The following is a 26,979-nucleotide window of genomic DNA, read 5'->3' as shown; positions in this document are numbered from 1 at the left end:
CATGGTAGCCAATCAGCTTCTAGTTTCAGCTTGTTCAATTAAGCTTTGAAAAGAAAACCTAGAAGCTGATTGGTTTCTATGCACACCAGATTTTACACTCTTCAGGTTTCGTAAATCACCCCAAGTCTATAGTCTCACATTGGTAAGCTCTTCCTGAATCTTTCTTCCCCTTATGTCAAGTCTCGCTCATCATGTTGGTTGGCTCTTCTTGGGTCTTCGCCTCCCATAGAATCTCGCGACTGTTGCTAGGTCCTTCTTCCTGTACCACAGAGACTCATTCCTGTTCATGTGCTGTTCCTGGGTCTTTCTTTCTGCATCATAAATTATATACTGTATTCTATCATAGTTTTCTCCTTGTTTTTCTTTAGGATATATCTTCTTGTTTCATGTCTGGTGTTTTTTTTATTTAAAAAATCAATCATTTGTGATCAATTTTTTAAATAAATTTGTTATCGCAGTAATGCACAAGGAGAGTGTGCCCTCTTGTGTTTTTGTCTCAGAAACCCACTCAGTGAGTGATTCCTTCAGCTGCTGTCCACCCAACATCTCTAGATGGGATGTATAGCATGGATGAAGAAATCTGTTAGAGAAAAATATATATGTGTTTGTCCAGCTTTATGGTGTCTCTTTTGTCTTTGGGGACAAAGAGAAGGCAAATTTATTAAATACCTTCTTCAGCTCTGTGTATACAAAGGAGCATGGGGGAGCTCTTGTCCATAATGGGCATGGTATTGACACAGCTCCAGATGATCTACATTGGCTCACTGTCAAGGTCCTACCTTTTCCCTGAGGTTTTGTTACTCCATGTGCTGGCGTCCATCTTGGATTCTGCTGTGCATGGTGGGAATCCTTTTATGCCTTCAGGTCTCTGAGGTCCATCCCCCAGAGGGGTGTGGCTGATGACATATAAGCCTGTGGCCCGCACATGCTCTTTGCACTTGTGTCTTGTGTCTTTGTCTTCCTACAGCTCTGTGTATACGCTCGTGACTCTTCTGGTATTCTGACTCGGCTTGTGATTAAGACCATTCTCTGTGTTTTCCTTCGATCTGACCTTCCGTTGCTGAACCCGGCCCGTGACCTGTGATTCTCTGTCTACTGTTCTGTACCGTTTTGTTCCGTTGTTGTCGACCCAGCTTGCCTGACTACGCTATTGTCATTCTCACCAGCTACACGCCATTGGCGGCGGCCATTACCGCAGCCGGGGTGTCTCGGGGGCCGCGACCTGGTTCCTGGCTGCGTCAAGTCCATCCCCATCATCAGGGGCCCTGGTGAAGGGCAGCCTGGGACTTAGACTCCGCGCCCTGAGGGACTTTGGTCTGTTGGTGGTGGTTGTCGTCAGCCAGTGCGTTACCCTGCCACTAGGCCTACCTGTCCGTTCCACAGCCCCGCCCTGACACTCACAACTGATATGATCGAAAAATATTTAGACAGAATAAAGGTGAATAGAGCACCTGGACCGGATGGTATACACCCATTGGTGAATTGAGCTCTGTCATTTCAAAGCCATTGTTTCTAATTTTTATGGACTCTTTAATGTCTGGCATAGTACCACTGGATTGGCATAAGGCCAATGTGTTGCCTATATTTACAAAAGGGTCAAAATCTTTACCAAGTAGATATAGATTTGTTAGTTTAACTTCTATAGTTGGGAAGATACTGGAGAGTTTAATAAAAGACCACATAGATGAATTCTTGCTGGAGAAAATATTTTAAGCAACAGACAGCATGGATTTATGAAAGACAGAAGTTGTGAAACAAATCTGATTTCTTTTTATGAGGAGGTGAGCAAAACCTTGGACAGAGGGGTGGCGGTGGACGTGGTATACTTGGATTTTGCAGAAACGTCTGACACAGTTCCCCACACATGGCTAATGTGTAAAATAAAGTCTACAGGCTTGGAAAAATCCGCATGTAAATGGATAGAAAACTGGCTAAAAGATCGTATTCAGAGAGTAGTGGTTAATGATTCATACTCTGAATGGTCTAGGGTTGTCAGCGGTGTACCTCAAAGTTCAGTGTTGGGACCCTTACTTTTTTAATATATTTATAAACGATATAGGGTCTGGGATTAAAAATACCATTTCAGTCTTTGCAGATGACACCAAGCTGTGCAGTGGAATAATGTCCTTACATGATGTCTCCAATTTACAAACTGACCTCAATGCACTGTGTAATTGGGCAACTATGTGGCAAATGAGGTTTAATGTTGATAAATGTAAAGTTATGCACTTGGGGGTTAAGAAAATGCTTGCATCATACATACTGGGGGGGGGGGGTACAACTGGAGGAATCAATGGTGGAGAAGGATCTGGGAGTTCTGGTATATCATAAGCTTAATAATGGCATGCAATGCCAAGCTGCGGTTTCTAAAGCGAGCAAAATCCTCTGTTGTATTAAGAGGTATAGACTCCAGAGAGAGAGAGATATCATATTACCCCGGTAAAAAAATCATTAGCAATACCTTATCTGGACTATGCAGTTCAGTTTTGGGCACCAATTCACTAAAAGAACATTGGGGAACTGGAGAAGTACAAAGAAGGGCAACCAAACTGATAAGAGGCATGGAGGAGCTCAGCTATGAGGAAAGATTAGAGGAACTGAATTTATTCTTTCTTGAGAAGAGGAGATTAAGGAGGGATATGATCAACATGTATAAATACATCAGTGGTTCATATAGTGAACTCGGTGTAGAGCTATTCACCCTGAGGTCATCACAGAGGACAAGGGGGCACTCTTTACGTCTGGAGGAAAATAAATGTAATCTACAAACACGGAAAGGTTTCTTCACAGTAAGAGCTGTGGAAATGTGGAATAGACTCCCTCAAGAGTTGGTTCTGGCCAGCTTTGTAAATTGCTTTAAAAAAGTTCTGGATTATTTCTTAGATACACAAAATATAACTGGATACTAACATTTATAGGTAAAGTTGATCCAGGGAATATTCGATTGCCTCTCGGAGGATCAGGAAGGAATTTTTTTTCCTGCAGGAGCAAATTGTATCGTGCTTTGCTGTTTTTTTTGCCTTTCTCTGGATCAATTGTGGGTATAGGATTATAACTTTATTTTTTTTTTTTAATGGTTGAACTGGATGGACGTTTGTCTTCTTTCAGCCAGACTAACTATGTAACTATGGTGTCATCCATAAGGTAGTAGATTGTAAAATGATATAGTAAGATGTTTGGTCAGTTTAAAGTGGTTGTAAACCTCTGAAATGAATATAGAAAAAAAAAAATAATAAATATATACCCTTATAATGTTTACTTACTTCATTCAAAGCACCTAGTGTGATTTCTGTCTGTTGTCTAATTCTCTATCTGCATGAGTAACTTCTGACAGTCTATGCTGAAATGAGACTATCCTGGAACATGGACCAGCAGCACATAGTAGGTGATTGACAGCCTCAGCTGTGCATGCTTCCCTATGATGCTGTGTAGAGGATGGCGTGTCCATTTCCTCCGTGTAGGTCCCAGATTACGATCAGCTCCTTGCTCTGTGCTGTGCAGTGTGTGACATCAGATCTCCACCCCCTGCCTTCTGGAAGCTCAGTAATGGTCCTTGATCTGTGTCATTTAGAGCCTGTAGAGAAAAAATTGCTGTAGAGAAAACACTTCTGCAGATAAACAGGTACAACTTATGCAGGCGGATTTGTTTCATCTCTGCATATCACCTGAGGCTTGTCACTTCAGTCCCTCACTTTAAGAGATATAGTGACAATGGGAAACATTAATTTTTATTAGATTGACCTTTTTATGTGTCCGTGGACCTTCAAATGTCAAATACAAAAGATTTTTCATATTTTACATAAAACTCTGACAGATGTTGATTATCAACTCTCTTCTACATGTGCCAGAGCTTAGTGTCTTAATGCCTAGTACACATGATGAGAATATCGGACGAATGATTGTCTATTTTTATTTTCTGCATGCTGGTCTCCTATCAAAAACTAATAGTTTACTGACGTTTTGAAAAATTCTTGTAAGACATAATACAACTTTGGAAGTGATGTATTATATTGTATTGTATTCTTTCATTTCTGAGCATGCATGGTATTGGTCACTCAAATACTATACTAAATGCACAAAAATCCTTTGTTCTGTTATCTTATGAGAACAGTTTTCATGCTTGTCCCTTCAGATATTTTTGCATGAAGTCATGATCAGCTCTCAAGAGCTGTGTACTATTGAATAGATTATCAGACGATCAGTATGAAAGCGTTTTTTTTTTTTTTTTCCTCATCGTGTGTACCAGGAATTAGTTTTACAGGTTAGTTAAAATTTGGTTTAGGCTTCTAGACACTAGGCTGCAGAATCTTCCAGAATCTCCCAACTTTTGTTGATGAGAATAATTAACATTAATTGGGTTAGCTGTGCCAGCAGTAATCAGCAGTACATTCAAATATTTTTATACTAAGGCCTTCCCTGTGTAAATCATAGGATGAAACACAATCTCCCACCTAGCCCCACTCTCCATATCATCAAATGTACTACATTCTTATTATTTTTGTGATCCTATAATATTACTTGCTAGGTAGAGGGATCATTAACAGAGAATTTGGCCTTAGGATATAGGTCAGGGGTGATACAGGAAGAGGAAGTGGCAGTTGTATTACTTACCAGGTAGAGAAGACCCTTATCCTGCCTCTTGAAACCTGTTTCTTTTTTGCAAAATTGATTGTTGCAGCATAAGGAGATGCTGGATGAGGCTTTAATTGGCCTTCATTTGATATGATTTAATTTGGTCTTAGATATTAGTGAATGGTCAAAACAAGCATGCACAATTTGACCACCTTGCAGGGCCAGTTCACGCCACAAAAATGCACTCCGGATGCATTCAGGATACATTTTTGCTCATAGATCACACCACACTCCGTTCCAGTGCAGTTTTGATGCAGTTTGCTATGTTCTTGTACAATTCTGTGCAGAAAAAATGCAGCATGTTCTACTTTTTTTTTTTCTGCACCGGAAACTGACTGCACTGGTGTGAACAATGACCATTGAATACGTGGAAAACACTGTGCATGCGTTTTTGAGGCAGAAAAAAAAGCACACTGGACTGCATCTAATGTGAACTAGCCCAGAGTGTATTTTGTATAGTAGACTGCATCTCCTGCCCTCAACAGAAATACTCTGGTCCAGATCTAGCCTTTCTGATCTCGGGGTGCAGTAAAAGAAAAGGCCTGGGGGCATAATGTAAACACTATGTGTGAGTCAATGACAGTCTGTCACACAGTGTCATGACCTGGGAAACACTATTACGTATTAGGTTGTCATTAGATTAGGGCGATTTAAACAGAACCAGTGCACCCTTTTATTAGATGTCCTTATCATAGTCCCTCTTTACATCAGGTACCCATCAGAGTGTCCCCTTACCTCAAGAGTCTTCATCAGAGTCCCTTTTTACATCACGACTACTCATCAGAGTCCTCCTTTACGTCAGGTTCCCATCAAAGTGCCCCCTTACATTAGGTGTTCCCATCAGAGTGCCCCTTTATATCCAGTCCCCATCAAAGTGCGCCTTTACATCAGTTATCTCCATCAGAGTGCCCCTTTTATCAGGTGTCCCCATCAGAGTGTGCCCTTACATATAATTAGTTATCCCCATCATTGTGCCCCCTTACAACAGGTGTCCTAATCAGAAAGCCCCCTTACATATATTATCCCCATCAGAGTACCTCCTTATATCAACTGTCTGCATCATACTTGCTCATGGATCAGTGGATGCACTTTGAGACCTGAGGGGGCACAACTGAAATCTGGGGTTCATAGCCCACCCCAGCACCCCTTAGATCTGGCACTACTCTGGTCACACTCTGTAGCTTACACCTCCCTTACCTAAATAGGTCTAAACATATGGTAAGCACTAGATTATAGTAGCGATTGGGAAAGGTTTCCTACATGAATTGTTTGTTCCTCCAAGAATGGTCAATCAGGAGTGCTGCCACATGGGTAGATTGTCATCAGATGTCTTTTGACAGGTTATAATTGGCCACACATTACAATCTGACACTGAAACCTCCTCTAAGCTGGTTTCACAGAATACAGTCTGTTTGGCTAATCTTCTTGAAATTTACCAACAGCTATGTTGTAGGAGGGCCACCTGATTAGATATATTAGATATAAATGTAAATGATTGGATAGGCCCTAAATCTTGCCATATATGGATCGAAATTCAGCCAGTTTTTGTAAAATGGGTTGTTGGAAATTAAATTAGATCAGCAGCTGCAGCCAATCGGCAGTTCGTTGTTTTTCTATCAGCCTGCTGGTTGATCAAAAAAAAAGCCACTCCGTCTATGGTCAGCCTAAAGCCAGCCATAGATGGTTCGAATCTTGGCTGGTTCATCTATGAGCAGGCTGAGCATACCCAATTCGATTGTTGTACAACTTAGGTACAACCAGCATGTCGGATTTTACAGAGGCTATAGCCGGTAGCAATAATCACTGTGTTCTCCCGGCAAAGATGGCTTCCCACACCCCCCCTCCAGGAGAACACAATAGCTCTGCAGAAGGGATTCCTTTATCAACACTGTGTTTATGGGGGAATCAAGCTACTTTCTTTCCTGCAACCCATGGTTGCAGAAAAGAGAATTGAATCATCTATGGCCTGCCTTACAGTACATAGTTGTTGGAATATCCCAGTCTTATGTATCCCAGTACATAAATTAGATGGAGATTGTGTGGCCAGTTTTAGATCTGACAATAACTGGTTAGTAAAAGAACCTAACCAACTTTTGTCAAGAACAATTCATTTTATTGTTTGTTTTTATTTAATGTTTTTTTTCATTGGAAGTTAATACAAAGGGGCCATAAGTGCCATTGACAATGGCTCTTCATGCCCTGTAATGTATTTATAACACTGTGTTTTGCCATTCTCCTGACTGCCCCCATTTTTGGACCCCAAATCCATTACTTTTTTATTTTTTTGTACACTCACGTTTTAGGCATGATACATAGATCTGTAGAAATAAATATTATTTGACTTTTGAATGTGTAACTTATGTCCATACTGTAATTATGATAAACACTTATAACAGGAACCTCTTAAGAAGCTTGTACAGCATCTGTTTGTTTCCATATTTAACTTGATAATAAGTAAGTGTGAAGCCAATTAATATTCTAGGCAGAAGCAATAAGTTATAAGGTCTGCATCTGCAAATTAGGTGCAATGTTTTGCAAATATTGTGTTGGCTGCTGACCGTTAACTTCAGTTTGTTCCCATGTTAAAGCTCAAAGCCGAACAAAACTGTATCTGAGCACCAAACACTGAAAATGCTATTTAATTTATTTTTAATATTCAAAGAAAACTCACCCATCCATCTACACTATATTGCCAAAAGTATAGGGACACCCCTCCAAATCATTGGATTCAGGTGTTCCAATCACCTCCATGGCCCCAAGTATATAAAATCAAGCACCTAGGTATGCAGACTGCTTCTACAAATATTTGTGAAATTATGGGTCGCTCTCAGGAGCTCAGTGAATTCAAGCCTGGTTGCAGCCGGCGCAATAAGTCCATCCATGAAATTTTATTGTTACTAAATATTCCATGATAAACTGTTAGTGGTATTATAACAAAGTGGAAGCAACTGGAAACAGCAACTCATCCACGAAGTGGTAGACCACGTAAAATGACAGAGTGGGGTCAGCGCATGCTGAAGTGCACAGTGAGCAGAGCTTCATGGAATGGGCGTCCAAACCTTACATCACCAAATGCAATGCAAAATGTCGGATGCAGTGGTGTAAAGCACGCCGCCACTGGACTCTAGAGCAGCGAAGACGTGTTCTCTGGAGTGATGAATCATGCTTCTCTGTCTGGCAATACGATGGACGTGTCTAGGTTTAGTGGTTGCCAGGAGAACGGTACTTGCCTGACTGCATTGTGCCAAGTGTAAAATTTGGCAGTGGGGGGATTATATTATGGGGTTGTTTTTCAGGAGCTGGGTTTGGCCCCTTAGTTCCAGTGAAGGGAACTCTTAAGGCGTCAGCATACCAAGACATTTTGGACAATTTCATGCTCCCAACTTTGTGGGAACAGTTTGGGGGTGGCCCCTTCCTGCTCCAACATGACTGCGCACCAGTGCACAAAGCAAGATCCATAAAGACATGGGTGAGCAAATTTGGGGTGGAGGAACTTGATTGCCCTGCACAGGGTCCTGACCTCAACCAGATAGAACACCTTTGGGATGAATTAGAGCAGAGAATGTGAGCCAGGCCTTCTTGTCTGACATCAGTGCCCAGAAGAGTTGAAGCTGTTGTAGCTGCAAAGGTTGGGCCATCTCAGTATTGAACCCTATGAACTAAGACTGGGATGCCATTAAAGTTCATGTGAGTGTAAAAGCAGGCGTCCCAATACTTTTGGCAATATAGTGTATGTCTCCATTCTATATTTTGTCGAAATCACTTTTAAAAATACCCCCCTAGTGCTTCTAGCCCCAGCCATCTTGATTAAGGGCAGATTATTCATGTAACTTTTACCTCCTGGAATTCATCTGCCCTTAGCTTAAGCATGCAGGCAGGAGGGTATGCTTAGCTGAGAAAGACCCTCTTCTCCTCCGGATGAAAAAATAAAATGCCATGAAGACTCCTGGGATGTAGTACATCATTTTGGCTTAGGCCAGAAACCAGGAAGTAACTGAAGAATTTTGAAACAAGTAAATATAATATACCTTCCTATCTATTTAATAATGGCGGCAGCATAAGGATTAAGGATGGTTAGTGTTGACTGGAAGAGTTTACTTTAAATGCTAACTATAGATTTATATAATTCGATCTAGAACTAAATCGGAAAAAAAAAAGTGAGCCGGTTTTTGACTTCATATGTCTCTACCCCAAAAAATGCCTGTCTTCATTTACTTCCGATGCATGTGCAGCGCAGTGTAATCCTTCCATTCCCAGGATTTGTAAGAATAAAACCAGATGTCAGAACGATGGAACTCCAGCACTCATGAACAAGAGTTATATTATCAGTAGCCACCCAATCGCTAAAGAGAAAAAGGTCAGTCCAGAAGAGTTGTCTTTGCTGTGTGTGACCCCCATGGGGTGTTTCCACCTCGGTCCTTGTTCCAGTAATAACAAGATAGTATAGTAGATGAGGCGAGGGGATGTCACAAAGACCATAACACACAAACAGTAAAAACAACCTGTCAGGGGTTCTAACTTGGGTTGTACTGATACAACTATTGCTATAGGTACTGATTCTTGTACTTGTACTTGAGCAAATTCTCCGATATCTAAAACCGATACCTTTGTGGTGCGATTTGAGCTCATACAAAATTATTGGGCTCAAATTTTGATACAAAAAATCACGTGAGTTGAACAGGAATATGGTGTGAATCTTGTCCAAATGTAGTTTCTGTGTGGGTGCGGTGCAATTTGAGCCATTCAAAATGTGTGCAAAAAAAAAAAAATTTTTCTTTCCTGGAGTTCCTCTTTAAATATATAGTTATCCTTTAAAGATGTGTTTTGTAAAGAAACATTGAGTTACAACTGCAGCGTCTCCTTTTCACCTCCTTGATCAGAATCCACGTGTCCTGCAAAGCCTGTACTGAGGTTCTACAAACAATCTTTAGAGAAAGTGCAGAGCCTGATGTCAGAACAATGATTCTCTTGTGATAATGGAGAAATTAAAAACAGAGCAATCAGAAATGTTCCTTCCATTCACCCACACTCATTATTGCATTCAGAAATCTTCCAAACTTTTGGACCATTCAACAGTCGTCTTCTTTCCACCACAGAGAAGAGATGGTCAGGGATAAGCAGAGCCGGTGACTATTTTGCGCCCTAGGCAAGACCAGCTACCTGCACCCCCGCTCCCCCGCTCCCCCCCTCCCCAAAAAAAAATATTTTTAAAAACGGTAGAAAATATTAGATCAACAAAACATGACATTGCTAAATTTCTTTTAATTTGCAAAAATAAGTGCCATAAGATGCCACCAGCACCAATATTAAAGACACAATTAGTGTCACAGATAGATTTGATCTGTGGCTGGCAATGACAGGGTGACAGTTGCAGCGAGTGGAGGATGATGGATCCACACTGAAAGATCCCAGGCTGGAATTCCCCAGGCAATGGAGGGGAGATAAAACTTAGCGATCTCACACAGTGACAGATCCGACACAACACATCACCACCAACACTGACACAGATCGGCAGGCACAGCTAACACTAGAAGAGCAGGCTTTGGGATCGTGATGATGTCATCACTCACTGACTCATTGCACATTTGATGGATTGCCGGTTGGCCGGGTCACACTCACAAAGACACAAGACATCAGAGTCAGACATTACCTTCCTCTGCAGGTGCAGCTCCACCTCTGCTGATGAACGGGAAGAGAAGGGCTAGAACTCCACAGTGATCAGCAGCCGGCTTGCAGTAAGGGACTGAATCTGAGAGGAACACTGGAAGGAGCTGCAGCTCAGCTGCTACACTGGCACCAGACACCAGGCATCTTCTTCTGTCCTTTCTTCCTCCCTTCAGCCACCCATCTCCTCAGCTGGAGGACCATTCATGAAGTGGCAGTGTCCTACACACTTTTTCAAAACCTTGTGAAAAAAAATATCTGAAAAACACCATGCCTCTTATCAAATTTCTTGGGGTGTCTACTTTCCAAAAAGGGGTAATTTGGAGGGGGGGGGGGTGTTTTTACTATCCTGGCATTTTTGGGCCTCCAAAACTGTGATAGGTAGTGAGGAAGTGATATTAGGAAATATGCCCTTTTGAAGGTGGTCATTGGATTTTGGGGGCCTGTATGTGGCTAGGCTGCTGAAAAAAAAAGTCTCTTGCATGTGGTATCCCCATACTCGGGAGAAGCAGCAGAGTTTGTTTTGGGTTGTTATTCCACATATACCCATGGCATGTGTGAGCAATATATAATTTAACTGGTTTTTTTTTTTTTTTTTTTTTACACAAAGTTGTCAAACATTTTCGTCACTTTGCAAACATTTCTGGCAAAAAATAAAATCTGCCACTGACTCAACATAAAGGTGTCATTTGGGAAGTTTTTGTACTGCCCTGGTAGAAAAAATATATTTTTTCAAAATGTTTGGTATTTTCTTGCTTATATAACAAAAAATAAAATAAACACAGTGGTGATCAAATACCACCAAAAGAAAGCTCTATGTGAAAACAAAGGACATACATTTTGTTTGGGTGCAGTGTTACATGATGACGCAATTACCAGTCGAAATAGCACAGTGCAGAACAGCAAAAATGGCCTGGTCAGAAAAGGGGGAAAACCTTCCGAGGCTGAAGTTGCTGTACAATCTTATACACATATGATGCAACATAAGTAGCAATAAGAGGATGGAGAATTTTCAGCATGTTAATGCATGCATGTATGCGCAAGGTCTTTACAGAACATACCTTGACTTTTATACGCAGGATCTTTCTGCCCCAGGATCCTGTATATTAACCTCATTACAGTGATACTAAAGTTGTTGTTTTTTACCTTAATGGATTCTCTGCATTAAAAAAAGAAGTAGCGGGGAGCAAAAAAAATTTTTCTTACCAGTCCCCATCCCTTAAGACTTACTGGTCTCCTCTCATTGCTCCAGCACTGTCTCAACTGCAGAACTGCTCCTACCACTTTCTGGTCTCACAGGAGTCACTGAGAGCAGTCAAACTCCTGTGAAGTAGGAGCATGGGCGTGGTTTACCAGTGCTGTGGATGTCTATAGATGCACACAGTCTGGCTCCAGAGTGTGTGCACAGGTGCCTGCTTTGCACTGGGTTTGCTAAAGGGGCATCCAGAGTAAGGAGGGAGTGGTCAGTGCAGGTGAGGGACTGCCAAAGAGGAGGTAACTGCTTTCTGACCACCCTATAGCAGAACTACTGCTGCAGGGCTGCACAAAATCACGTGTGTGTGTGTATATATATATATATATGTATATATATATATATATATATGTGTAGTGTGTGTGTGTGTGTGTGTGTGTGTGTGTGTGTGATTTTGTATTTCTGGGTAGGGGGCGTGGCCGTGCCACCCTACCCATGTCGCCATTGGCGGCTTCAGCTTTCGATCACTGGGTCCCGACCAGAGATTCCCCGCTGGCACTTGGCGATTGCCGAAAAGCCTTGACAGAGGAGAGGTATGTAAACAATACAGATCTCTCCCGTCAGCTCCAGCATGCTGCTTTGTATTGCTCTGCATAGCAGAGCAATACATTGTGTCTGCTTTACTGTGTAAGCATGCTGCTGAGTAAAACAGCACACAGTTATCCCTTTGATCACCCCAGATGTTAACCCCTTCCTGCCCAGTGCCATTAGTACAGTGTCAGTGCTTTTTATTAGCTTATCATTACTAGTATAAAAAAAAAATTCCAGTACATATACCGCCATTTGTAAACGCTATAACACGAAAACCAATTAATTTACACAAATTGGGATTATTTTTTTTTTAGCAAAGACATGTAGCAGAATACATTTTGGCCTAAATTTGTGAGGAAATTTGATTTTTACATTTTTTTTTTACTGGATATGTTTTTATAGCAAAAAGTCAAAAATATATTTTTTTTTTTCAAAATTGTCAGGTTTTTTTGTTTATAGCACAAAAAATAGAAAATGCACAGACAATCAAATACCACCGAAAGAAAGCTTCGTTTGTGGGGAAAAAAGGACATAAATTTTATTTGGATGCAGCGTTGCATGACCGCGCAATTGTCAGTTAAATTAACACAGCGCCGTATGGCCAGGTCAGGAAGGGGGGTAAATCCTCCAGAGGACTAGTGGTTAACCTTTAATACACCTGAATTTGAAGTGATGGATCCAGGATCAGGAGCAGGCTGCTGTTAGAAAGCACAGGGTCCCATACAGCCAACCTGATAGAGCCCCCCCCCCCCAAAAAAAAACTGTTTACTATGCTTCATTTTAAATGAACACAGTGGGTGGTCAGTATTGATCACTCATTGTGCCCATTCAGGAACGGAAGGGGGTGGTAAATGTGAGATATTTACTGGCCCCTTCTCCAACTCTCCATCCTGAAAGATCCTATTGTGTGCTTGCAGCTGCCAGAGGGAAGGAGAGGAGGGGAAGCCAGAAGCACTGTGGGGGCACACAGGGGGGTCTGGGCAGCAGGGGGAAACGTGTGGTGCACAGGGAGGGTGGTGGGTGCACCGGGAGGGGCAGTTACTGGAACCAATCACCTGTATGGCTCTCTCTGCAGCAGCTAAAAGCCTGCGGGAGGGAGAGGAGAAGAAGCCAACTTTCAGCTGCTGCAGAGAGAGCCATACAGGGGATTGCTTCCAGTAATTGTCCCTCCACCACCGTGCCGATCGCCCACCCTGCACACATCCAAATTACCCAGCTGCCTCGGCCCCCCTGCATGCCATGGCCCCATACAGGAGGACTAGTGGTACCCCCTTATCCATGGCCCTGATCAGGAGTATGTCATGTTGGCCAGACATTCAATAAAAGAACAATATTATTTATTTCAGGTACTTATATAGTGCCATCAATTTATGCAGCGCTTTACATATATATATATATATATTGTACATTCACATCAGTCCCTAACCCTCAAGGGGCGTACAATCTAAGGTCTCTAACTTACATTCATATACAAGGGCCAATTTAAACAGGATCAAATTAACCTACCAGCATGTCTTTGGAGTGTGGGAGGAAACCGGATTACCTGGAGGAAACCCACGCAGTCACAGGGAGAACATGCAAACTCCAGGCAGGAGGTGCCATGGCTGGGATGATACTTTCGCATTTTGAACTGCTTTTGTCCAGAGACCTGTCGAGCCTTGCCTCTTATCTCATCGGCTGTGTGCTACATATTTATAAGTGGGCCCACCACCACCCTGGAGCATCAAAGGGCATCAGCTGGCCCAGATGTCGCGCTCTCTGATGACTGATTCCCCTTATCTCATTTGCTAACCACAGCCCAGAGATTGAGCCATGACAGCTCTCAGTATGCAGTATCAGCAGCAGCTCCTGTCCTTTGAGCTGCAAATGGTGTAATAGTCTTTCCCCAATAAGTGCTCTTAACAAAACCACACATAGGGGTAAAGCCTTTCCGAATGATACATTTCTGATAGCAACAGATAGTCGCTTCCTGCCGTTCACTTCAGGCTATTCACTGGGAGGGGTTAGCACAGGCAGCTGGAAGGAAAGCATGAAGCTGTATTGCAGACACTGCAGCCTCCTGATACTCAACTTACTGTACTCTTCAACACTGAGCTGATTATATATACCTGAGTGGAATTACATCTCATGCATCCTCATGGTGTGGTGCTGCTGCTTTGTGCATCATCAGGTGAGTGTGCTTGAATCGTGCATCTTTTTTTTTAACTACATTGATCTTAGCTGACTATTATAGATGAATATCACTTTCATGAGCGAGGGCATGCCAAGATTATTTCTCATCACTTGCTTATTGTTTTTTGTTTTACTTTTTTGTTTTCTTGTATTTATTTGCAAATGTAAAGAATATATATGTTTTGTTTGCAGAAGCATAAATTGCAATTTGATTCATGCACACACAGATTCCCTTCCCTTGCACACACTGAACCCTTATCTATGGTTATGTATTCAAATACCTGGGCATGTGCTGATATTTTTGGCTGATGTTTCATCTTAATAAGCTTTGACATTGAAAGTGCTCTCCTTGACAAATTAAAAGATACTGAATGTTTTGGATTTATTTCATGTATTTTGCTAAGTTTGTCTTTTTTTGTCGGAGGCTTAGTATCTTCTGATGCATTGCTGGTGTGGTTTTGGGGTTAGCTAGGTATTGCAGATGATGTAATGTGAACCAACAGTGGACACTCCCAGATGACTTCAAAAGCCGACCTTCAGCCTCCCCATCCACCTTCTCCAATTCCCCTCCTGCCCTTTTCATCTCACACAATTGGATATTTTTATTTAATTTTTTTTCTTTTTTTGGGGGGGGGGGGGGAATCATCCCCTTACTTCCTTGTTTCTCATCTAGGTGAGAATCGTAGGAGTCTGGGTACCAACGTCAAGCATCCCAGGAGGCCACTGTGTACTATATGATGCATACACTGTGCCGCATCATTAGGGGGGCTTGCTGTTTCTTCATGGGTTTTGCAGCCAGCTTCCTGATGACACCTGCTCATCATCACAGGGTCGGCTTCAAGAATCCATAAAATACATCCAGCCCCCTGATGATGTCAGAAGAAGATGGGGAGGGAGGGCGAATTTTCTTTTTAGGCCTCATGTACACTGGACGTTTTTAATGTAGCTGTTCGGCATTTTTTGTTTTTTATTTCTATCTCTAAACGCCCCTGCATGGTATCCTATCTGTCTATGCACACATAGGTGTTTAGAGGCAGGGAAAAAAATCAGTGAATTAATGCTCAAGTGCTTGACACACCTAAATGCGTTGCACTTGTCTACAAGCGTCAAGGGTGGTTTTCTACCAAAACACTGCTGCCAGGAGGAAAGGCATCTAGCAGAGGTGACCAAAAGTCCAGTGTGCATGGGGCCTTAAAGTGACTCTAAACCCAAGTAAAAAAAACAAATTCTGATAATATTCATGTCCATGTGTCTGTTGGACAACAGATCCATCTGCTAGCTCCCAACATGGACTACAGCATTATGAGCACACGCAGACAGGATGTAACTGCAAAGGAGCTTCAGTTGGGAGTGGGCAGAAACAAAAAACATTTTAATATGCAGAGAAACAATATGTGAATGTTTTTGTAGATTAACAGACTTGTGGTGAACATACAGTACCTGGGAACTTGCCAGCTTTCGCCCAGAGATGTCGGCTTTTCACTTAGGCTACTGACTCTCCAGGTGCTGAGCTTAGGTCTCCAACTGGTAATTGATAGGAGTGACTACAGAGTCACCCCTGTTAGGCAGAACAGGGACCAAGACAGCTGATGGAGGGAGGATATTGCTCTGTCCAATTGCAGCCTACAGTGGGCGGAAGACAGCAAGTGGAGAGGGTGCTTGCAGACAGGGGCGGACTGACCATTTGGAAACTTGGGCATTGCCCGAGGGCCCGGGGTCAGTAGGGGGCCCCATGAGATGCCCCTGGTACATTTTTCATAGGTTTTTTTGAGTTTGGGCAAGGACACAGGGGCCCAATGATCCCCTATTGCCTGCTCCTGCTTGCAGACCTCCTTTTCAGTATTAGCCCACCCCCATACATTCCGCCCATGTCCCACCTTCATTCTTAGGCCCGTTTTCTTTACAAAAGTTCCAAGGTATGGTGGTGGGTATAGTACCTTATCCTGGATTAGGAGTTGATTTAATAAGGAACAGTTAATACCGCTGAGTGGTTGAATATTTGTATCATACAGAACCAATAATAATGGGATTTGTTTGCTGCTAAACTAGCCTTTGATGTTAGAGTGTGGTTGAAAACCAATCCCACCGCCCACAAACATGAATGGTCAAATTAAGTGACCATATTTGTGGGCAGGGGGATAACTACTGGACATGGTGTATTAACACGTAACTAAACCCTCCTATACTTTACAGCCAAGGAAGCTGCCGTCTTAGCCTCTGTTTGATCTGCAGTTGCCATAATGCTGTACATGTGATCAATTATGACACCAACCTTCTGATGGTTTGACAGTTTGATTGAGAGCACAGAGAACTGTGACAGTTATCATTCATGGCATGTCTTAATAAATGAAAATAACCGTTTTGGGAAACCATCAAAACGATTGTAAAGGCTGAAGGTTTTTTTTTTACCTTCACGCATTCTATGCATGACGGTATTAAACCTTCTGTGTGGTGCTCCCCCCACAGGCCCCCATATAACTCACCTGAGCCTGATCTCAATCCAGCGCTGTGCACAGGCGCCTCAACTTTCATTGGTTATTGGCTGAGACACAGCAACAGGAGCCATTGGCTCCCAATGCTGTCAATCACAGCCAGGGTGGGGTGGGGGGTGATAGACACACACAGCGAGGCTTGGGAGTGAGCACTTACGAGAGCAAACTACTTGCACTGGGGGGCACTCAGCAGGAGGAGGGGCCAGGAGCACCAACGGGGGACCTGAGAAAAAGAAGGATCAGGGCTGCTCTGTGCAAACCCATTGCACAGAGCAAACATAATGTTTTTTTTTTTTTAATCCCAAGTCTTTATTATCACTTTAAATCAATGGGTATGGTTCCCTTTAATCAGTCCAAGCTTTGTTTCTCCAGAGAAGCCTCAGCAGAGAAGACCAGATTTGGGGAGTGTCATCTAACATCAGTGGCCACCTATGCTACAAAAAGTACACATACCCAAATATTACATAGATTAAGGGTACATTTTGCCCTTTTTCTTGGTGCGAGCAATTCTTTAAAATGCCAAAAAAGTGTAAAATTTTGAACAAAACTAAATCTGATTGCACAATCGCTGTGTAAGATATGTCATACTCACTCACTAGACATTTCTAGTTTTCTTGCTGTTGGTGGAGCTCCACTATTTAATTACTTAACATGCAAATTAGACAGTGAAGTTAAATTCAAACCTGCACACTTGGTCTGAGTCAGTGACTTAGTAGTGAAGCCAGAGGATAGCCATGTCAGCCAGGAAACAAGCAATTTCAAGGAGAAGTGAGAAGGGGGCAGCGTCCATATCTCAATCATTAAAGGTTTTCTTTATTTTTCTGAAGGTTTCCCTGTTTCATCTTTACATGTGTAACATGCTATATGTACATGTGTGGGTGTTAGTTTAACAATTTTGTCAGGAAGATTTGATAATCAGAATAAACATACTGAGACCTAAGAATAAGTGATTGCTTAATGTGAACTGACGCAAGAATTGTGCATGATTGTCTGTATGCAAAGATCAGATCACAGCATGGCAATTGGATGGATGGTCAGTAGGATCAGATGGCCATTTTCTTGGTGATTCTTAAACAATTTCAGCGTATAGAGAGGTCTGCCAGCAATAACCAATGGTATAGTTCTACTGGTAAAACATATGTTTTAAAGGATAAAGGTGCTTTGAACTCCTCTAGCTGCCATTGGCTCTGTAGGCTGCAGAAAAACTAAACGTGACACTGAATCATGAAGAAGCTGGTATGTTCCACCACTACGGTCTGCAACCTCCTGTCTTCTGTTTTAGAACCTGCTGTTCTGCTAAAGAAATCTTTCCCAGCTGCCAGTAAAGGGAGCTCTTGGTGGATGAGCTTTGCATTAGATTAAATGAACAAGCAGATTCATGTCTACCAATACATCCCCTTCTGTTCTGGTGGCAGTAAGGGGTGGCTTCTTCAGCAGGAAACAATGAGGTTCCAGGCCATGGTCAAGCAAGATACCAGATCCTGTTTTGTTTCTGAGCTACCATTTAATCCAGGGGGAAATGTGTCTATAGGTCAAAAATCTAAACTACCTATATTGCTCCACATCCACCAATCAGTTTCAAAGGTGTGCAGGCAAGTTTAGTTTGAATCTGCAATGTGGAATGTGATTAAACCAGAGCTCCATCCAAAAGGGGACGTTCTGCTTTAAAGACTGGTTCCCTGCACCCCATTAGGGATTGGCACCTTTGGGGAGCAGCGGGAATAGATACTGGTACCTTCAAAGTTGGGTACCCGTCCCATTTCCGCTGCGATTGCCTATGCCAGGGGTGGGCAACTGTGGCTCTCCAGCTGTTGTAGAACTACAAGTCCCATGAAGCATTGCAAAACTGACAGTTACCAGTATGACTCCCAAAGGCAGAGGCTTGATGGGACTTGTAGTTCACCAACAGCTGGAGGGCCACAGTTGCCCACCCCTGGCCTAGGCGATCAGAAGCAGAAGTTGTCCTCTCCCCTCACTCCCACATGACAGGTCCCAGAAGACTATGGGACCATTCAGAAAGCGCAACTCTACTTGCGCATGCACAGTGGGCACCCAACTGTGAAGCTGCAAGCTGTCACAGCTGGGTGCCCACACTGCAGATTTCGGCACCAGGAACACAGGTCGGCCAGTGAAACGTATTGCAGGGAGGACACCGTGGGATCTAGGGACAGGTGAGTGGCTGGTTTTTTAAAAGTTAGCAGCTACAGTTTTTTTACAGTGTGACTGGAACTCCGCTTTAATGTTTTCGAGTAGCCGGTCAAATCAGCATCCACTAGCAACTACTCAGAATTTAAATCTGCACTGCAAATACTTAGGTACAGCTTTCTCTCCATCAAGGAGAACAGTGAACAGTACAGGAGTTACATCACCAAATCACACGCCAAGTTTTGCAGTCAGAGGCAGCAGTGTGTTAGATCAGTCAATCTTTTTTGAGACCACGACTCCTGTAAATTCTGCAAACCCTTCATGCCCCAAAAGTAAAGACTAAAGTTTATACTCCCACAATAGAAGTATGGGAATTCATGTGTTGAAATGCTGGAAGGCTTTGGATGGGTCTGGGGAGCACTGTGAATGGTTGGGGGGGCACTGTGTGTTGGAGGCATGGTGGAGGGCAGGAGGCTCTGCAGCAGACTGGGAAGCACTGTGGAAGGCTGGGTGGCATGGTGGAAGATTGGGGAGATACAGTGGAGTCTGAGTGCTCTCAGGGGGCTTGAGGGCACTGTGGGCTACTATGGAAGGTTGGGGTGCAGTATGGGAACAGGGAGACACTGTGAGAGGTTAAGGGATTTTCAGCCAGCTGGGGGCCGGGAGAAGGGAGGCCCTGACCCAGTAGGGGGCCTATGGCCTGCTGGAAAACCAGTGCCATATTTGATCCCATATTTCAGATAATCCCAAAGGCACGGGAAAGCACGGTGACATTTTTCAGGATGAATCTAAGACAGGGGTGGGCAAACTTTTTGACTTGAGGGCCGAAATGGGTTCATATATTGGACCCGGGGGCCGGACCAAGAGTAGATGAATTATGTGTATGTGTCATCCATAGTAAGTATAGTAATATTCCCCCATAGTAAGCATAGTAATTAATCCCCCATATAGTAATTAATCCCCCATATAGTAATTCATCCCCCATAGTAATTCATCCCCCATAGTAATTCATCCCCCATATAGTAATTCATCCCCCCTATAGTAATTCATCCCCCCTATAGTAATTCATCCCCCATATAGTAATTCATCCCCCATATAGTAATTCATCCCCCCTATAGTAATTCATCCCCCCTATAGTAATTCATCCCCCCTATAGTAATTCATCCCTCATAGTAATTCATCCCCCCTATAGTAATTCATCCCCCATATAGTAATTCATCCCCCATATAGTAATTCATCCCCCCTATAGTAATTCATCCCCCATATTAAGTCCCCAAGTCCCCCCTGTGTCAACTCACTTACCTTTGCTCCGCGCGTTCCTCTCGCAGTGTCCCGCGCCGTTCCGGTGTAGCATGAAAATCTGTCTTCTATGAGGATCTGTCCCCCTCGACGTATCTGCGCATGTGCCAGTTTCAGGCATTAGCAGCCGATCGGCGATCTCCGGCACATGCGCAGATACGTCGAGGGGGACAGATCCTCATAGGAGACAGATTTTCATGCTACACCGGTCTTCAGGGCGGACTGTGAGAGGAGCCTAGCGGGAGCCTAGCTCTGCGGGCCGGATTAAAAGGTCCGCCGGGCCGTAGTTTGCCCATTGCTGATCTAAGACAAAAGGTAAAATTTCAGGGTTCTAATTAAGCACCATTAACATTTCAAAATGTCCCTTTATAAGATGGCAAATCTTTTTTTTTTTTTAACTTCAGTCCCACTTTAATCTGCTTATATTTTGCCATCCCCGGTTTTAACCCCCCACCCCAATCAACACGCTAACGACATTTTTAAATCGTTACATTTTCATTACATAGCCTATTTTAGACCAAGTGGAGCCATCAATGACTATCTGTGCTTCTCTATGCAATGCTTGCAAATCATGGCTGCTGAGAGTGGCTGACAAGGTGCTGAATATACCTTTCTTAAAGCATCACAGCACTCTGCCTTGGTATTCCTCTTAAGAGCCCTTAACCCTGATGCAAGCAGTGGGCTGGCTCTTGGGAGGACTTTTGTTAATATCAAAATACCTTTGATTGGTGGATGTCAGGAGGGGTGGGCATTTTTAGGCATGTTGCGCTGGCCTGTCCACATGTGAGGCTGAGCATCCATGATTAAAATTCAATGAATGAAAGAGTCTAGCCAGGAACAGCAGGCTGGAAAGGAAAGTGCTAGATGGTATCCAGGACATCTTGCAGATAGGAAATGAGATGGGCTCTGTTTGTCTTTCTGTAGCTTCTAATGCACATTGTAAAAAGCTCACAGTATGCAGTGAAATCAGATGAAGCAATTATAGTACAGAAGAGGAACATGTACAACACACTGAAGGAAAGCTGGAAGTCAGCTTTAATACCTCTTCTAAAGAAATTGGCACTGCTGGTAAAACATTGGATTGAAGGGTAACTCCCCTAAACCATTGGAGGGTAATTTTGCAGCTTTTGAGGTTCCTTGGATTTTCAGTTCTAGCACATTTCTTTAACGCATATTTTATAAATCAATCTCTGAGACCTATTATGGCGCAGTGGCTTGATGAATTCTGCAGCAAGAATATGAATCCATATAGATGTAACCCATTGCATCTTAGTGTTGCTGATCTACTGCAGCCTCTTTTAGCTACTTCCGGTCTACACTACAGTGATGGTTTCTCAGGGTGGATTACCAGATTGTGAAAACATATACTTCACTGCTTGTCATTGTGAGTAATGGGAAATCTCTCTAATTGGATCCTGCATTACAGTAAAAAAAAAAAAACACAATCTTTTCCCTTGCTGTCTAAAACAAATAGAACGTTTTGGCTGGATTTACCCTTTAATATCCCAGCCAAAGAACAAACAGCCCTGCTCATGCCTATCTTTTGAGAAGAGATATAGGAGGAGATTTAGTAAAACTGGAGAGTGCAAAACTTGGTGCAGCTCTGCATAGAAACTAATCAGCCTCCAGTTTTTTTTTTTTTTTTTGCCAAAGTCTAATTGAACAAGCTGGAGATAGAAGCAGATTGGCTACCATGCACAGCTACACCAGATTTTGCGCTTCCCAGTTTTAGTAAATCAACACCATAGTCTTATGTATAGGATCTATTAATAAAAAATTGCTGTGAGAATGTCTGAAGCATTCGCACAACTGTCAAAAAGCATCCCTATGATTTGCCTAATATGTTTATTTCCTATAATCGTTTGCTCCAACTAGAGATCATAACGCAGTACTCTCCAGATTGAGGTATTTCAGGAAAATACAGCTTCATGCCACTAGATGGAGTTTACGGTCATAGGTAATAAAGATACTAGGCAAATAATGGGGATTATTTGTGAAGGCTTTGCGAATGCTTGAGACATTCCCACAGAAATTTTCTATTAATAGACACACAGCAAAGTTTTTATATGTGTCTGCAAACTTGTTTTTGTGTTTTATTTCTATATATTTCTTTTTAGCTCCTGGTACTATTATTAGTCTATTCCAGAGTCCCCTTGAGTGGACCCCTGACTTCTTCATTTTTTTTCCATATATGCTCTGCACATAGTTACTTACTAGATGTAAAACTATATTTAGTGTCTTTTTTTTTTTTCTTTTCTTTTTTGTGTGTAATCCCCTTCCCACTAATTAAGCTGTCACCAGATCTCAAGCTATATTTGGAGGTCAAGGTTAATTTGCATTGGGAGTAAAAAATGTTTGAACAGAGATTTGTCTTTATGTATGGATATATATGCAACTAGGAAGCCTAATACCTAAACACAACTTAACCCTGTCATTGCCAAAAAGAATCACAGTAAAACCGCACAGTGGCTGAATTGTTAGCACTTCCTCCTGGCAGCACTAGGGTTGTTGGTTCGAATCCCAGCCACAGCACCACCTGCCTGGAGTTTGCATGTTCTCTCTGTGCCTGCATGGGTTTCCTCCGGGTACTCCGGTTTCCTTCCACACTCCAAAGACATGCTGGTAGGCTAATTGGATCCTGTCTAAATTGTCCCTAGTATGTGTATGTATGAATGTGAGTTAGGGACCTTAGATTGTACACCCCTTGAGGGTTAGGGACTGATGTGAATGTACAATATATATGTGTAAAGAGCTGCGTAAATTGACTGGGCTATACAAGTACCTGAAATAAATAAATAAAATAAAACCTGTTACCCAGTCTGCAGACCTCTTCAGCTTTTAACGGAGTTAAAGGTCTTCCACTGGCAGATAGTAATCCGGCATGGAGCTCCATAACAGAATACACTCCCGTCTAACCTTGGGACACTTTCAAGTCTGATTTTGCGGAGCGATTTCTCACCACCTGCAACACAAAATATAAATGAACACAAGACTTCGCAATAAGACGCTCCAATCATTGCAAAATTGTGCTTGGTTATAAATTCACACAGCTGTATTTAGTGTAGGATGACTGGGAAAGCCTTCCTTATGTTCTCAGATATTCTCACATACTTCAGATGTCACTAAATCCTACAGGGGGCGATTTAGGAAAAGTAGGCAAGTATCGTTCTTGTGTTGCAAAGTGATTTTACGGTATGTGCAAAAGACTAGACTCTTTGGTGGGAAGAATTTTGACATATGGAACTGAACTTCTATGGCTCACGCGGGCAGCTTGAAAGGTGGGGGGCATAAATACAGGAGGTTAAACCATAGTTTTCCCATTCCCAATCCCTCAACCACCCACCTTAAGTTTGCCTTTACAGCTGGACTGGGTGTACACATGCCATGGCAATTTTGATACAGCTTGAAGAGTTTGACAGGGAGCTACATTTGTCAAACGTACCCATTAAAGTCAATGGGACCTTAGTTCACTTGACTTGCAGTCATGGTACAGTATTGTAATACCAAATCCCCTTGGGATAAAAATAAAATACATTCAGAAGGCAGCAGTCATTGCTATACTGCCCACGGAGGATTGCTTTTCAGAGGGCAGTAGGCACTGCCCATGTGAAGGAGCTATTAAAGCTGTATTGAAAAAAGGCAGACGGGGCAAAGGGTTAGTCACCAATACTGCCTCTGTCCATCTGATATTTTCCCCATTACTGACTTACCATGCCTTGTTCTGCACTGTATCTCTGGGTGGAGGACGCCATCTTGGTAGATGCAGACTTTTGCTTCCCCATGCCAGAGAACAGTGAGCAGCAAAGTAATGACAACACCAAATCACACCCCGAATGTCCTGAGACTAGCAATCAGACAGCAGAAGCTTAGATCTCACACTGCAAATATACAACTATGAGGCTGTGGACACAGGAGTGCCTAGGCCAGCTTTTATCAACCTATGGAACACAAAGGAACCCTTGAAATAACGTTCGGGTCTCAATTTGTTTAATAGAAATAACCACCTTTTTTTCTAGCTTAGATGTTGTAGCTCAGCGATTTTCTTGGATGATAATTCACTTCAGAAGCAAATATAAGGGTGTGATCAAACTAAAATATCACCTTTTGGGGATCAAATGGCAAACAAACCCAAAACAAACAGGGTGGTATAAGAGGGGGACCAAAATCATTGGGGCATATCCACTCTCAGATGTCAAAGAGGAAGAAGACACACAATGGATGGTACCAATGACAATAACACTTTAAATATATCAAATTACTTTAAGGTGGCATTATTCCTATGACAGGAGATGAATACTTTAGTGGTAAACAAAGAAGGACTCAATAGGTTGCTCTCTCCTCATTACGGATACTGTGAGGTCCGCCAATCAAGATCCCTTCATTAAGTCATGGTGCCATCTAGAGTGTGAGGTCTCGCCATTTATTTTTTCTGGATTTTTACTGGTGATCAGTGCAAACAGGAACCCCTATCGTTGGTGATCATTGGGCGAGCCAGTGAGAGAAGAGCTTAATTACATTGATGGTCACTGGGAAGCCTTCACCTTACATTGGTGGTCAGTGGGGAAAAATGCCCTCATTACCGAGAGCTAAAATGATCAATGGCTTCAGTGGGTACATATCTGGCAGTCAGAACTTGCTCATTGCTCAAGGAACCTCTAGCAACCTCTTGAGGAATCCCAGGGTGCCATTGAACCTGGGTTGGGAAAGGCTGGCCAAGGCACACTTCCAAAAAGTGTAGACAAAACATTTTTCATAACAAATATTTCAAAATTTTCCATCATCCGATTTCTAAAAACATTGGTTAATCATGTTAAGTTATCACAACCTTTGAAATAACGTAGTGCCATCTGTCCTATTAGATTTTGGCACATTATATGGTAAGTACAACCTTTCACATTTAATCATTAGGATTAATTATTAGAAGTTAGGGTCAATATCAATAGTTTGGGCTCAAATTAAGTGATTGTAAACCTTCAGTGTTTTTTTTTATTATGATTTATTATGATCATAAACATGTTATATTGGAGCAGTCCCTTACCTCATGTTCTGGGGTCCTTCACTTGTGCTCTTGGCTCCTTCTCTCTTTTGAGTGCCCCCATGGCAAGCTGTGTGCTAAAGAGGCACTCATGAGAGTGCACCCCCAAGCTGGGCTGTGTCCATAGACACACACAACACATCTCAGCTCCACCTCCACTCCCTTCTCAGAGGTTCTGATTGACCGCAACATGAGCCAGAGGCTCCCACTGCTGTCTCTGTGACCTTTAAATGCAGGAAGAGACAAGAGTGGAGCTGCTGGTGGAGAAAGCACTGGATTGAGAATGGTGACAGGTAAGTGTTTGAGGTGGTGGTGGGGGGGGGGGGTGTTATGGGGCATAGACATTGGAAGGGTATTTACACCAATGCAGAGAATACATTAAGGTAAAAAAACTTTTTGCCTTTAGAACCACTTTAATGAAAAGTAGGGTTGCCAATGGAGGGTGACAATGTCCTTCCGCACCCAAGGTGGAAAGATCAAAGTATGCCCCCCCCCCCCCCTTTCCCTTCACCTGAGCCACAAAGGACTTCAGCAGCATAAATTGCTGCTTGCTGCTCCTGCCCTTTTTTCCCCCTGCCTCCTGCTGAAGTGTCTTAGTTAACAAACTCTTCTGCAGACCCCTTGGCTTGGTCCTGTAAGGGGGTTACAGTGAGGACTACGACTAGGTGTTTTAACCGCTTGCAGAACGCTTGCAGCACTTTTACTTCGGCAGAGTGGCCCTGCTACTCCTTCTGCCCATTCACTACAGCACAAGTTGGTCAGCAGGTCCCAGCCAATGATTTATGGCTGGAACCTGCTGATCGGCTTAGTGAATGACAGTACAGAGCCTTGTGTTTACTAAGAACACAGGGCTCTGTACATGGCAGCAGCCATGTATCTGTTTTTTCTCCTTGCAAAGCAGGGAGAAAAAACAAACTCATCTAATAGTAAAAGCAGCACATATTACACACATTATACATTATTAGGCATACCGTTAAACCTTTGCCCCTAGATGTTAGCCCCTTCCCAGCCAATGTCATTAAAGTGTTACTAAACCCAGGTCCCTGTGTTCACTATATCTGAACTCCCACAGTACACAGAACATGGGAATGCAATTATTTTAATAAATACAAACTGCTAAATACCTTTTCTCATCAGCAGTATATAGCAGTCTTGTGACTTCTATCAGTGTCCAGCAGAGCACTGGTTAAAACTTGTAGGAGGCGTTTTCATTCTCCTCTCACTGTCTTGTGAGGCTGCATGACCTGTGACCATCTGTCTGGACAGTGCTGATTGGCCCTGTGCTAATCACATGCACCCTCCCAAAAAAAAGTAAAAACTCCCTAGTAATACACACCAAATTGAGCATGTGCAGAGTGACTCCTAGGGCTCTGTACTATCAACAGATGGATTGGGGACAGTAGAAGAAGGGGAGGATCAAAATAGACAGGATCAAACAGCTTTTTTGCACAATGCAGAGGATTAACTCTTTAGGTTCCACAGTGAGTATAACAAGCATGCTTTTCTGTATATAGAGACAGATTTTACTGTTGTGGGTTTAGTAATACTTCGTAAACACCTTTGACACTAATACAGTCATCAGTGCTAATACTATACACTGTCACTATATTAATACAGTGACAGTGTATAGTATTAGCACTGATCACTGTGTTGGTGTCAAAGGTGATTTCAGTGGCAGTTGGTCAGTTCCCACTCAGTGTCAGTTAGTGTTAGATTGCCCGCAGCACTATCACAGCCCCACTATAAGTCGCTGATCA

General features: G+C 42.8%; 1 protein-coding gene across 4 annotated transcripts in view; it reads left to right on the top strand.

Annotated features, from left to right (window-relative positions):
• The window catches only part of ARHGEF3 (Rho guanine nucleotide exchange factor 3), a 442,548-nt gene that overhangs the window by 186,937 nt on the left and 228,632 nt on the right, over window positions 1-26,979 (top strand). Inside the window, exon 1 of one of the 4 annotated variants that reach the window (XM_089681895.1) lies at window positions 14,112-14,249. The exons of 2 other annotated variants lie outside the window; for them this stretch is intronic. In XM_089681895.1, the coding sequence (XP_089538021.1) occupies window positions 14,217-14,249 (33 nt within the window). In that variant the 5' untranslated portion in view covers window positions 14,112-14,216. Of the gene's footprint in view, window positions 1-14,111; window positions 14,250-26,979 lie in introns of those variants that run through there. One more of the 4 variants, XM_089681898.1, reaches the window with a different exon arrangement.

Source organism: Staurois parvus, unplaced genomic scaffold (assembly GCF_062004578.1).
Source record: "Staurois parvus isolate SC_StPar_1 unplaced genomic scaffold, SC_StPar_1.0 ptg000282l, whole genome shotgun sequence".
Classification (NCBI taxonomy): domain Eukaryota; kingdom Metazoa; phylum Chordata; class Amphibia; order Anura; family Ranidae; genus Staurois; species Staurois parvus.
The sequence above is the reverse complement of the archived record's forward strand: the minus strand, read 5'-3'. Positions and strand labels throughout refer to the sequence as shown.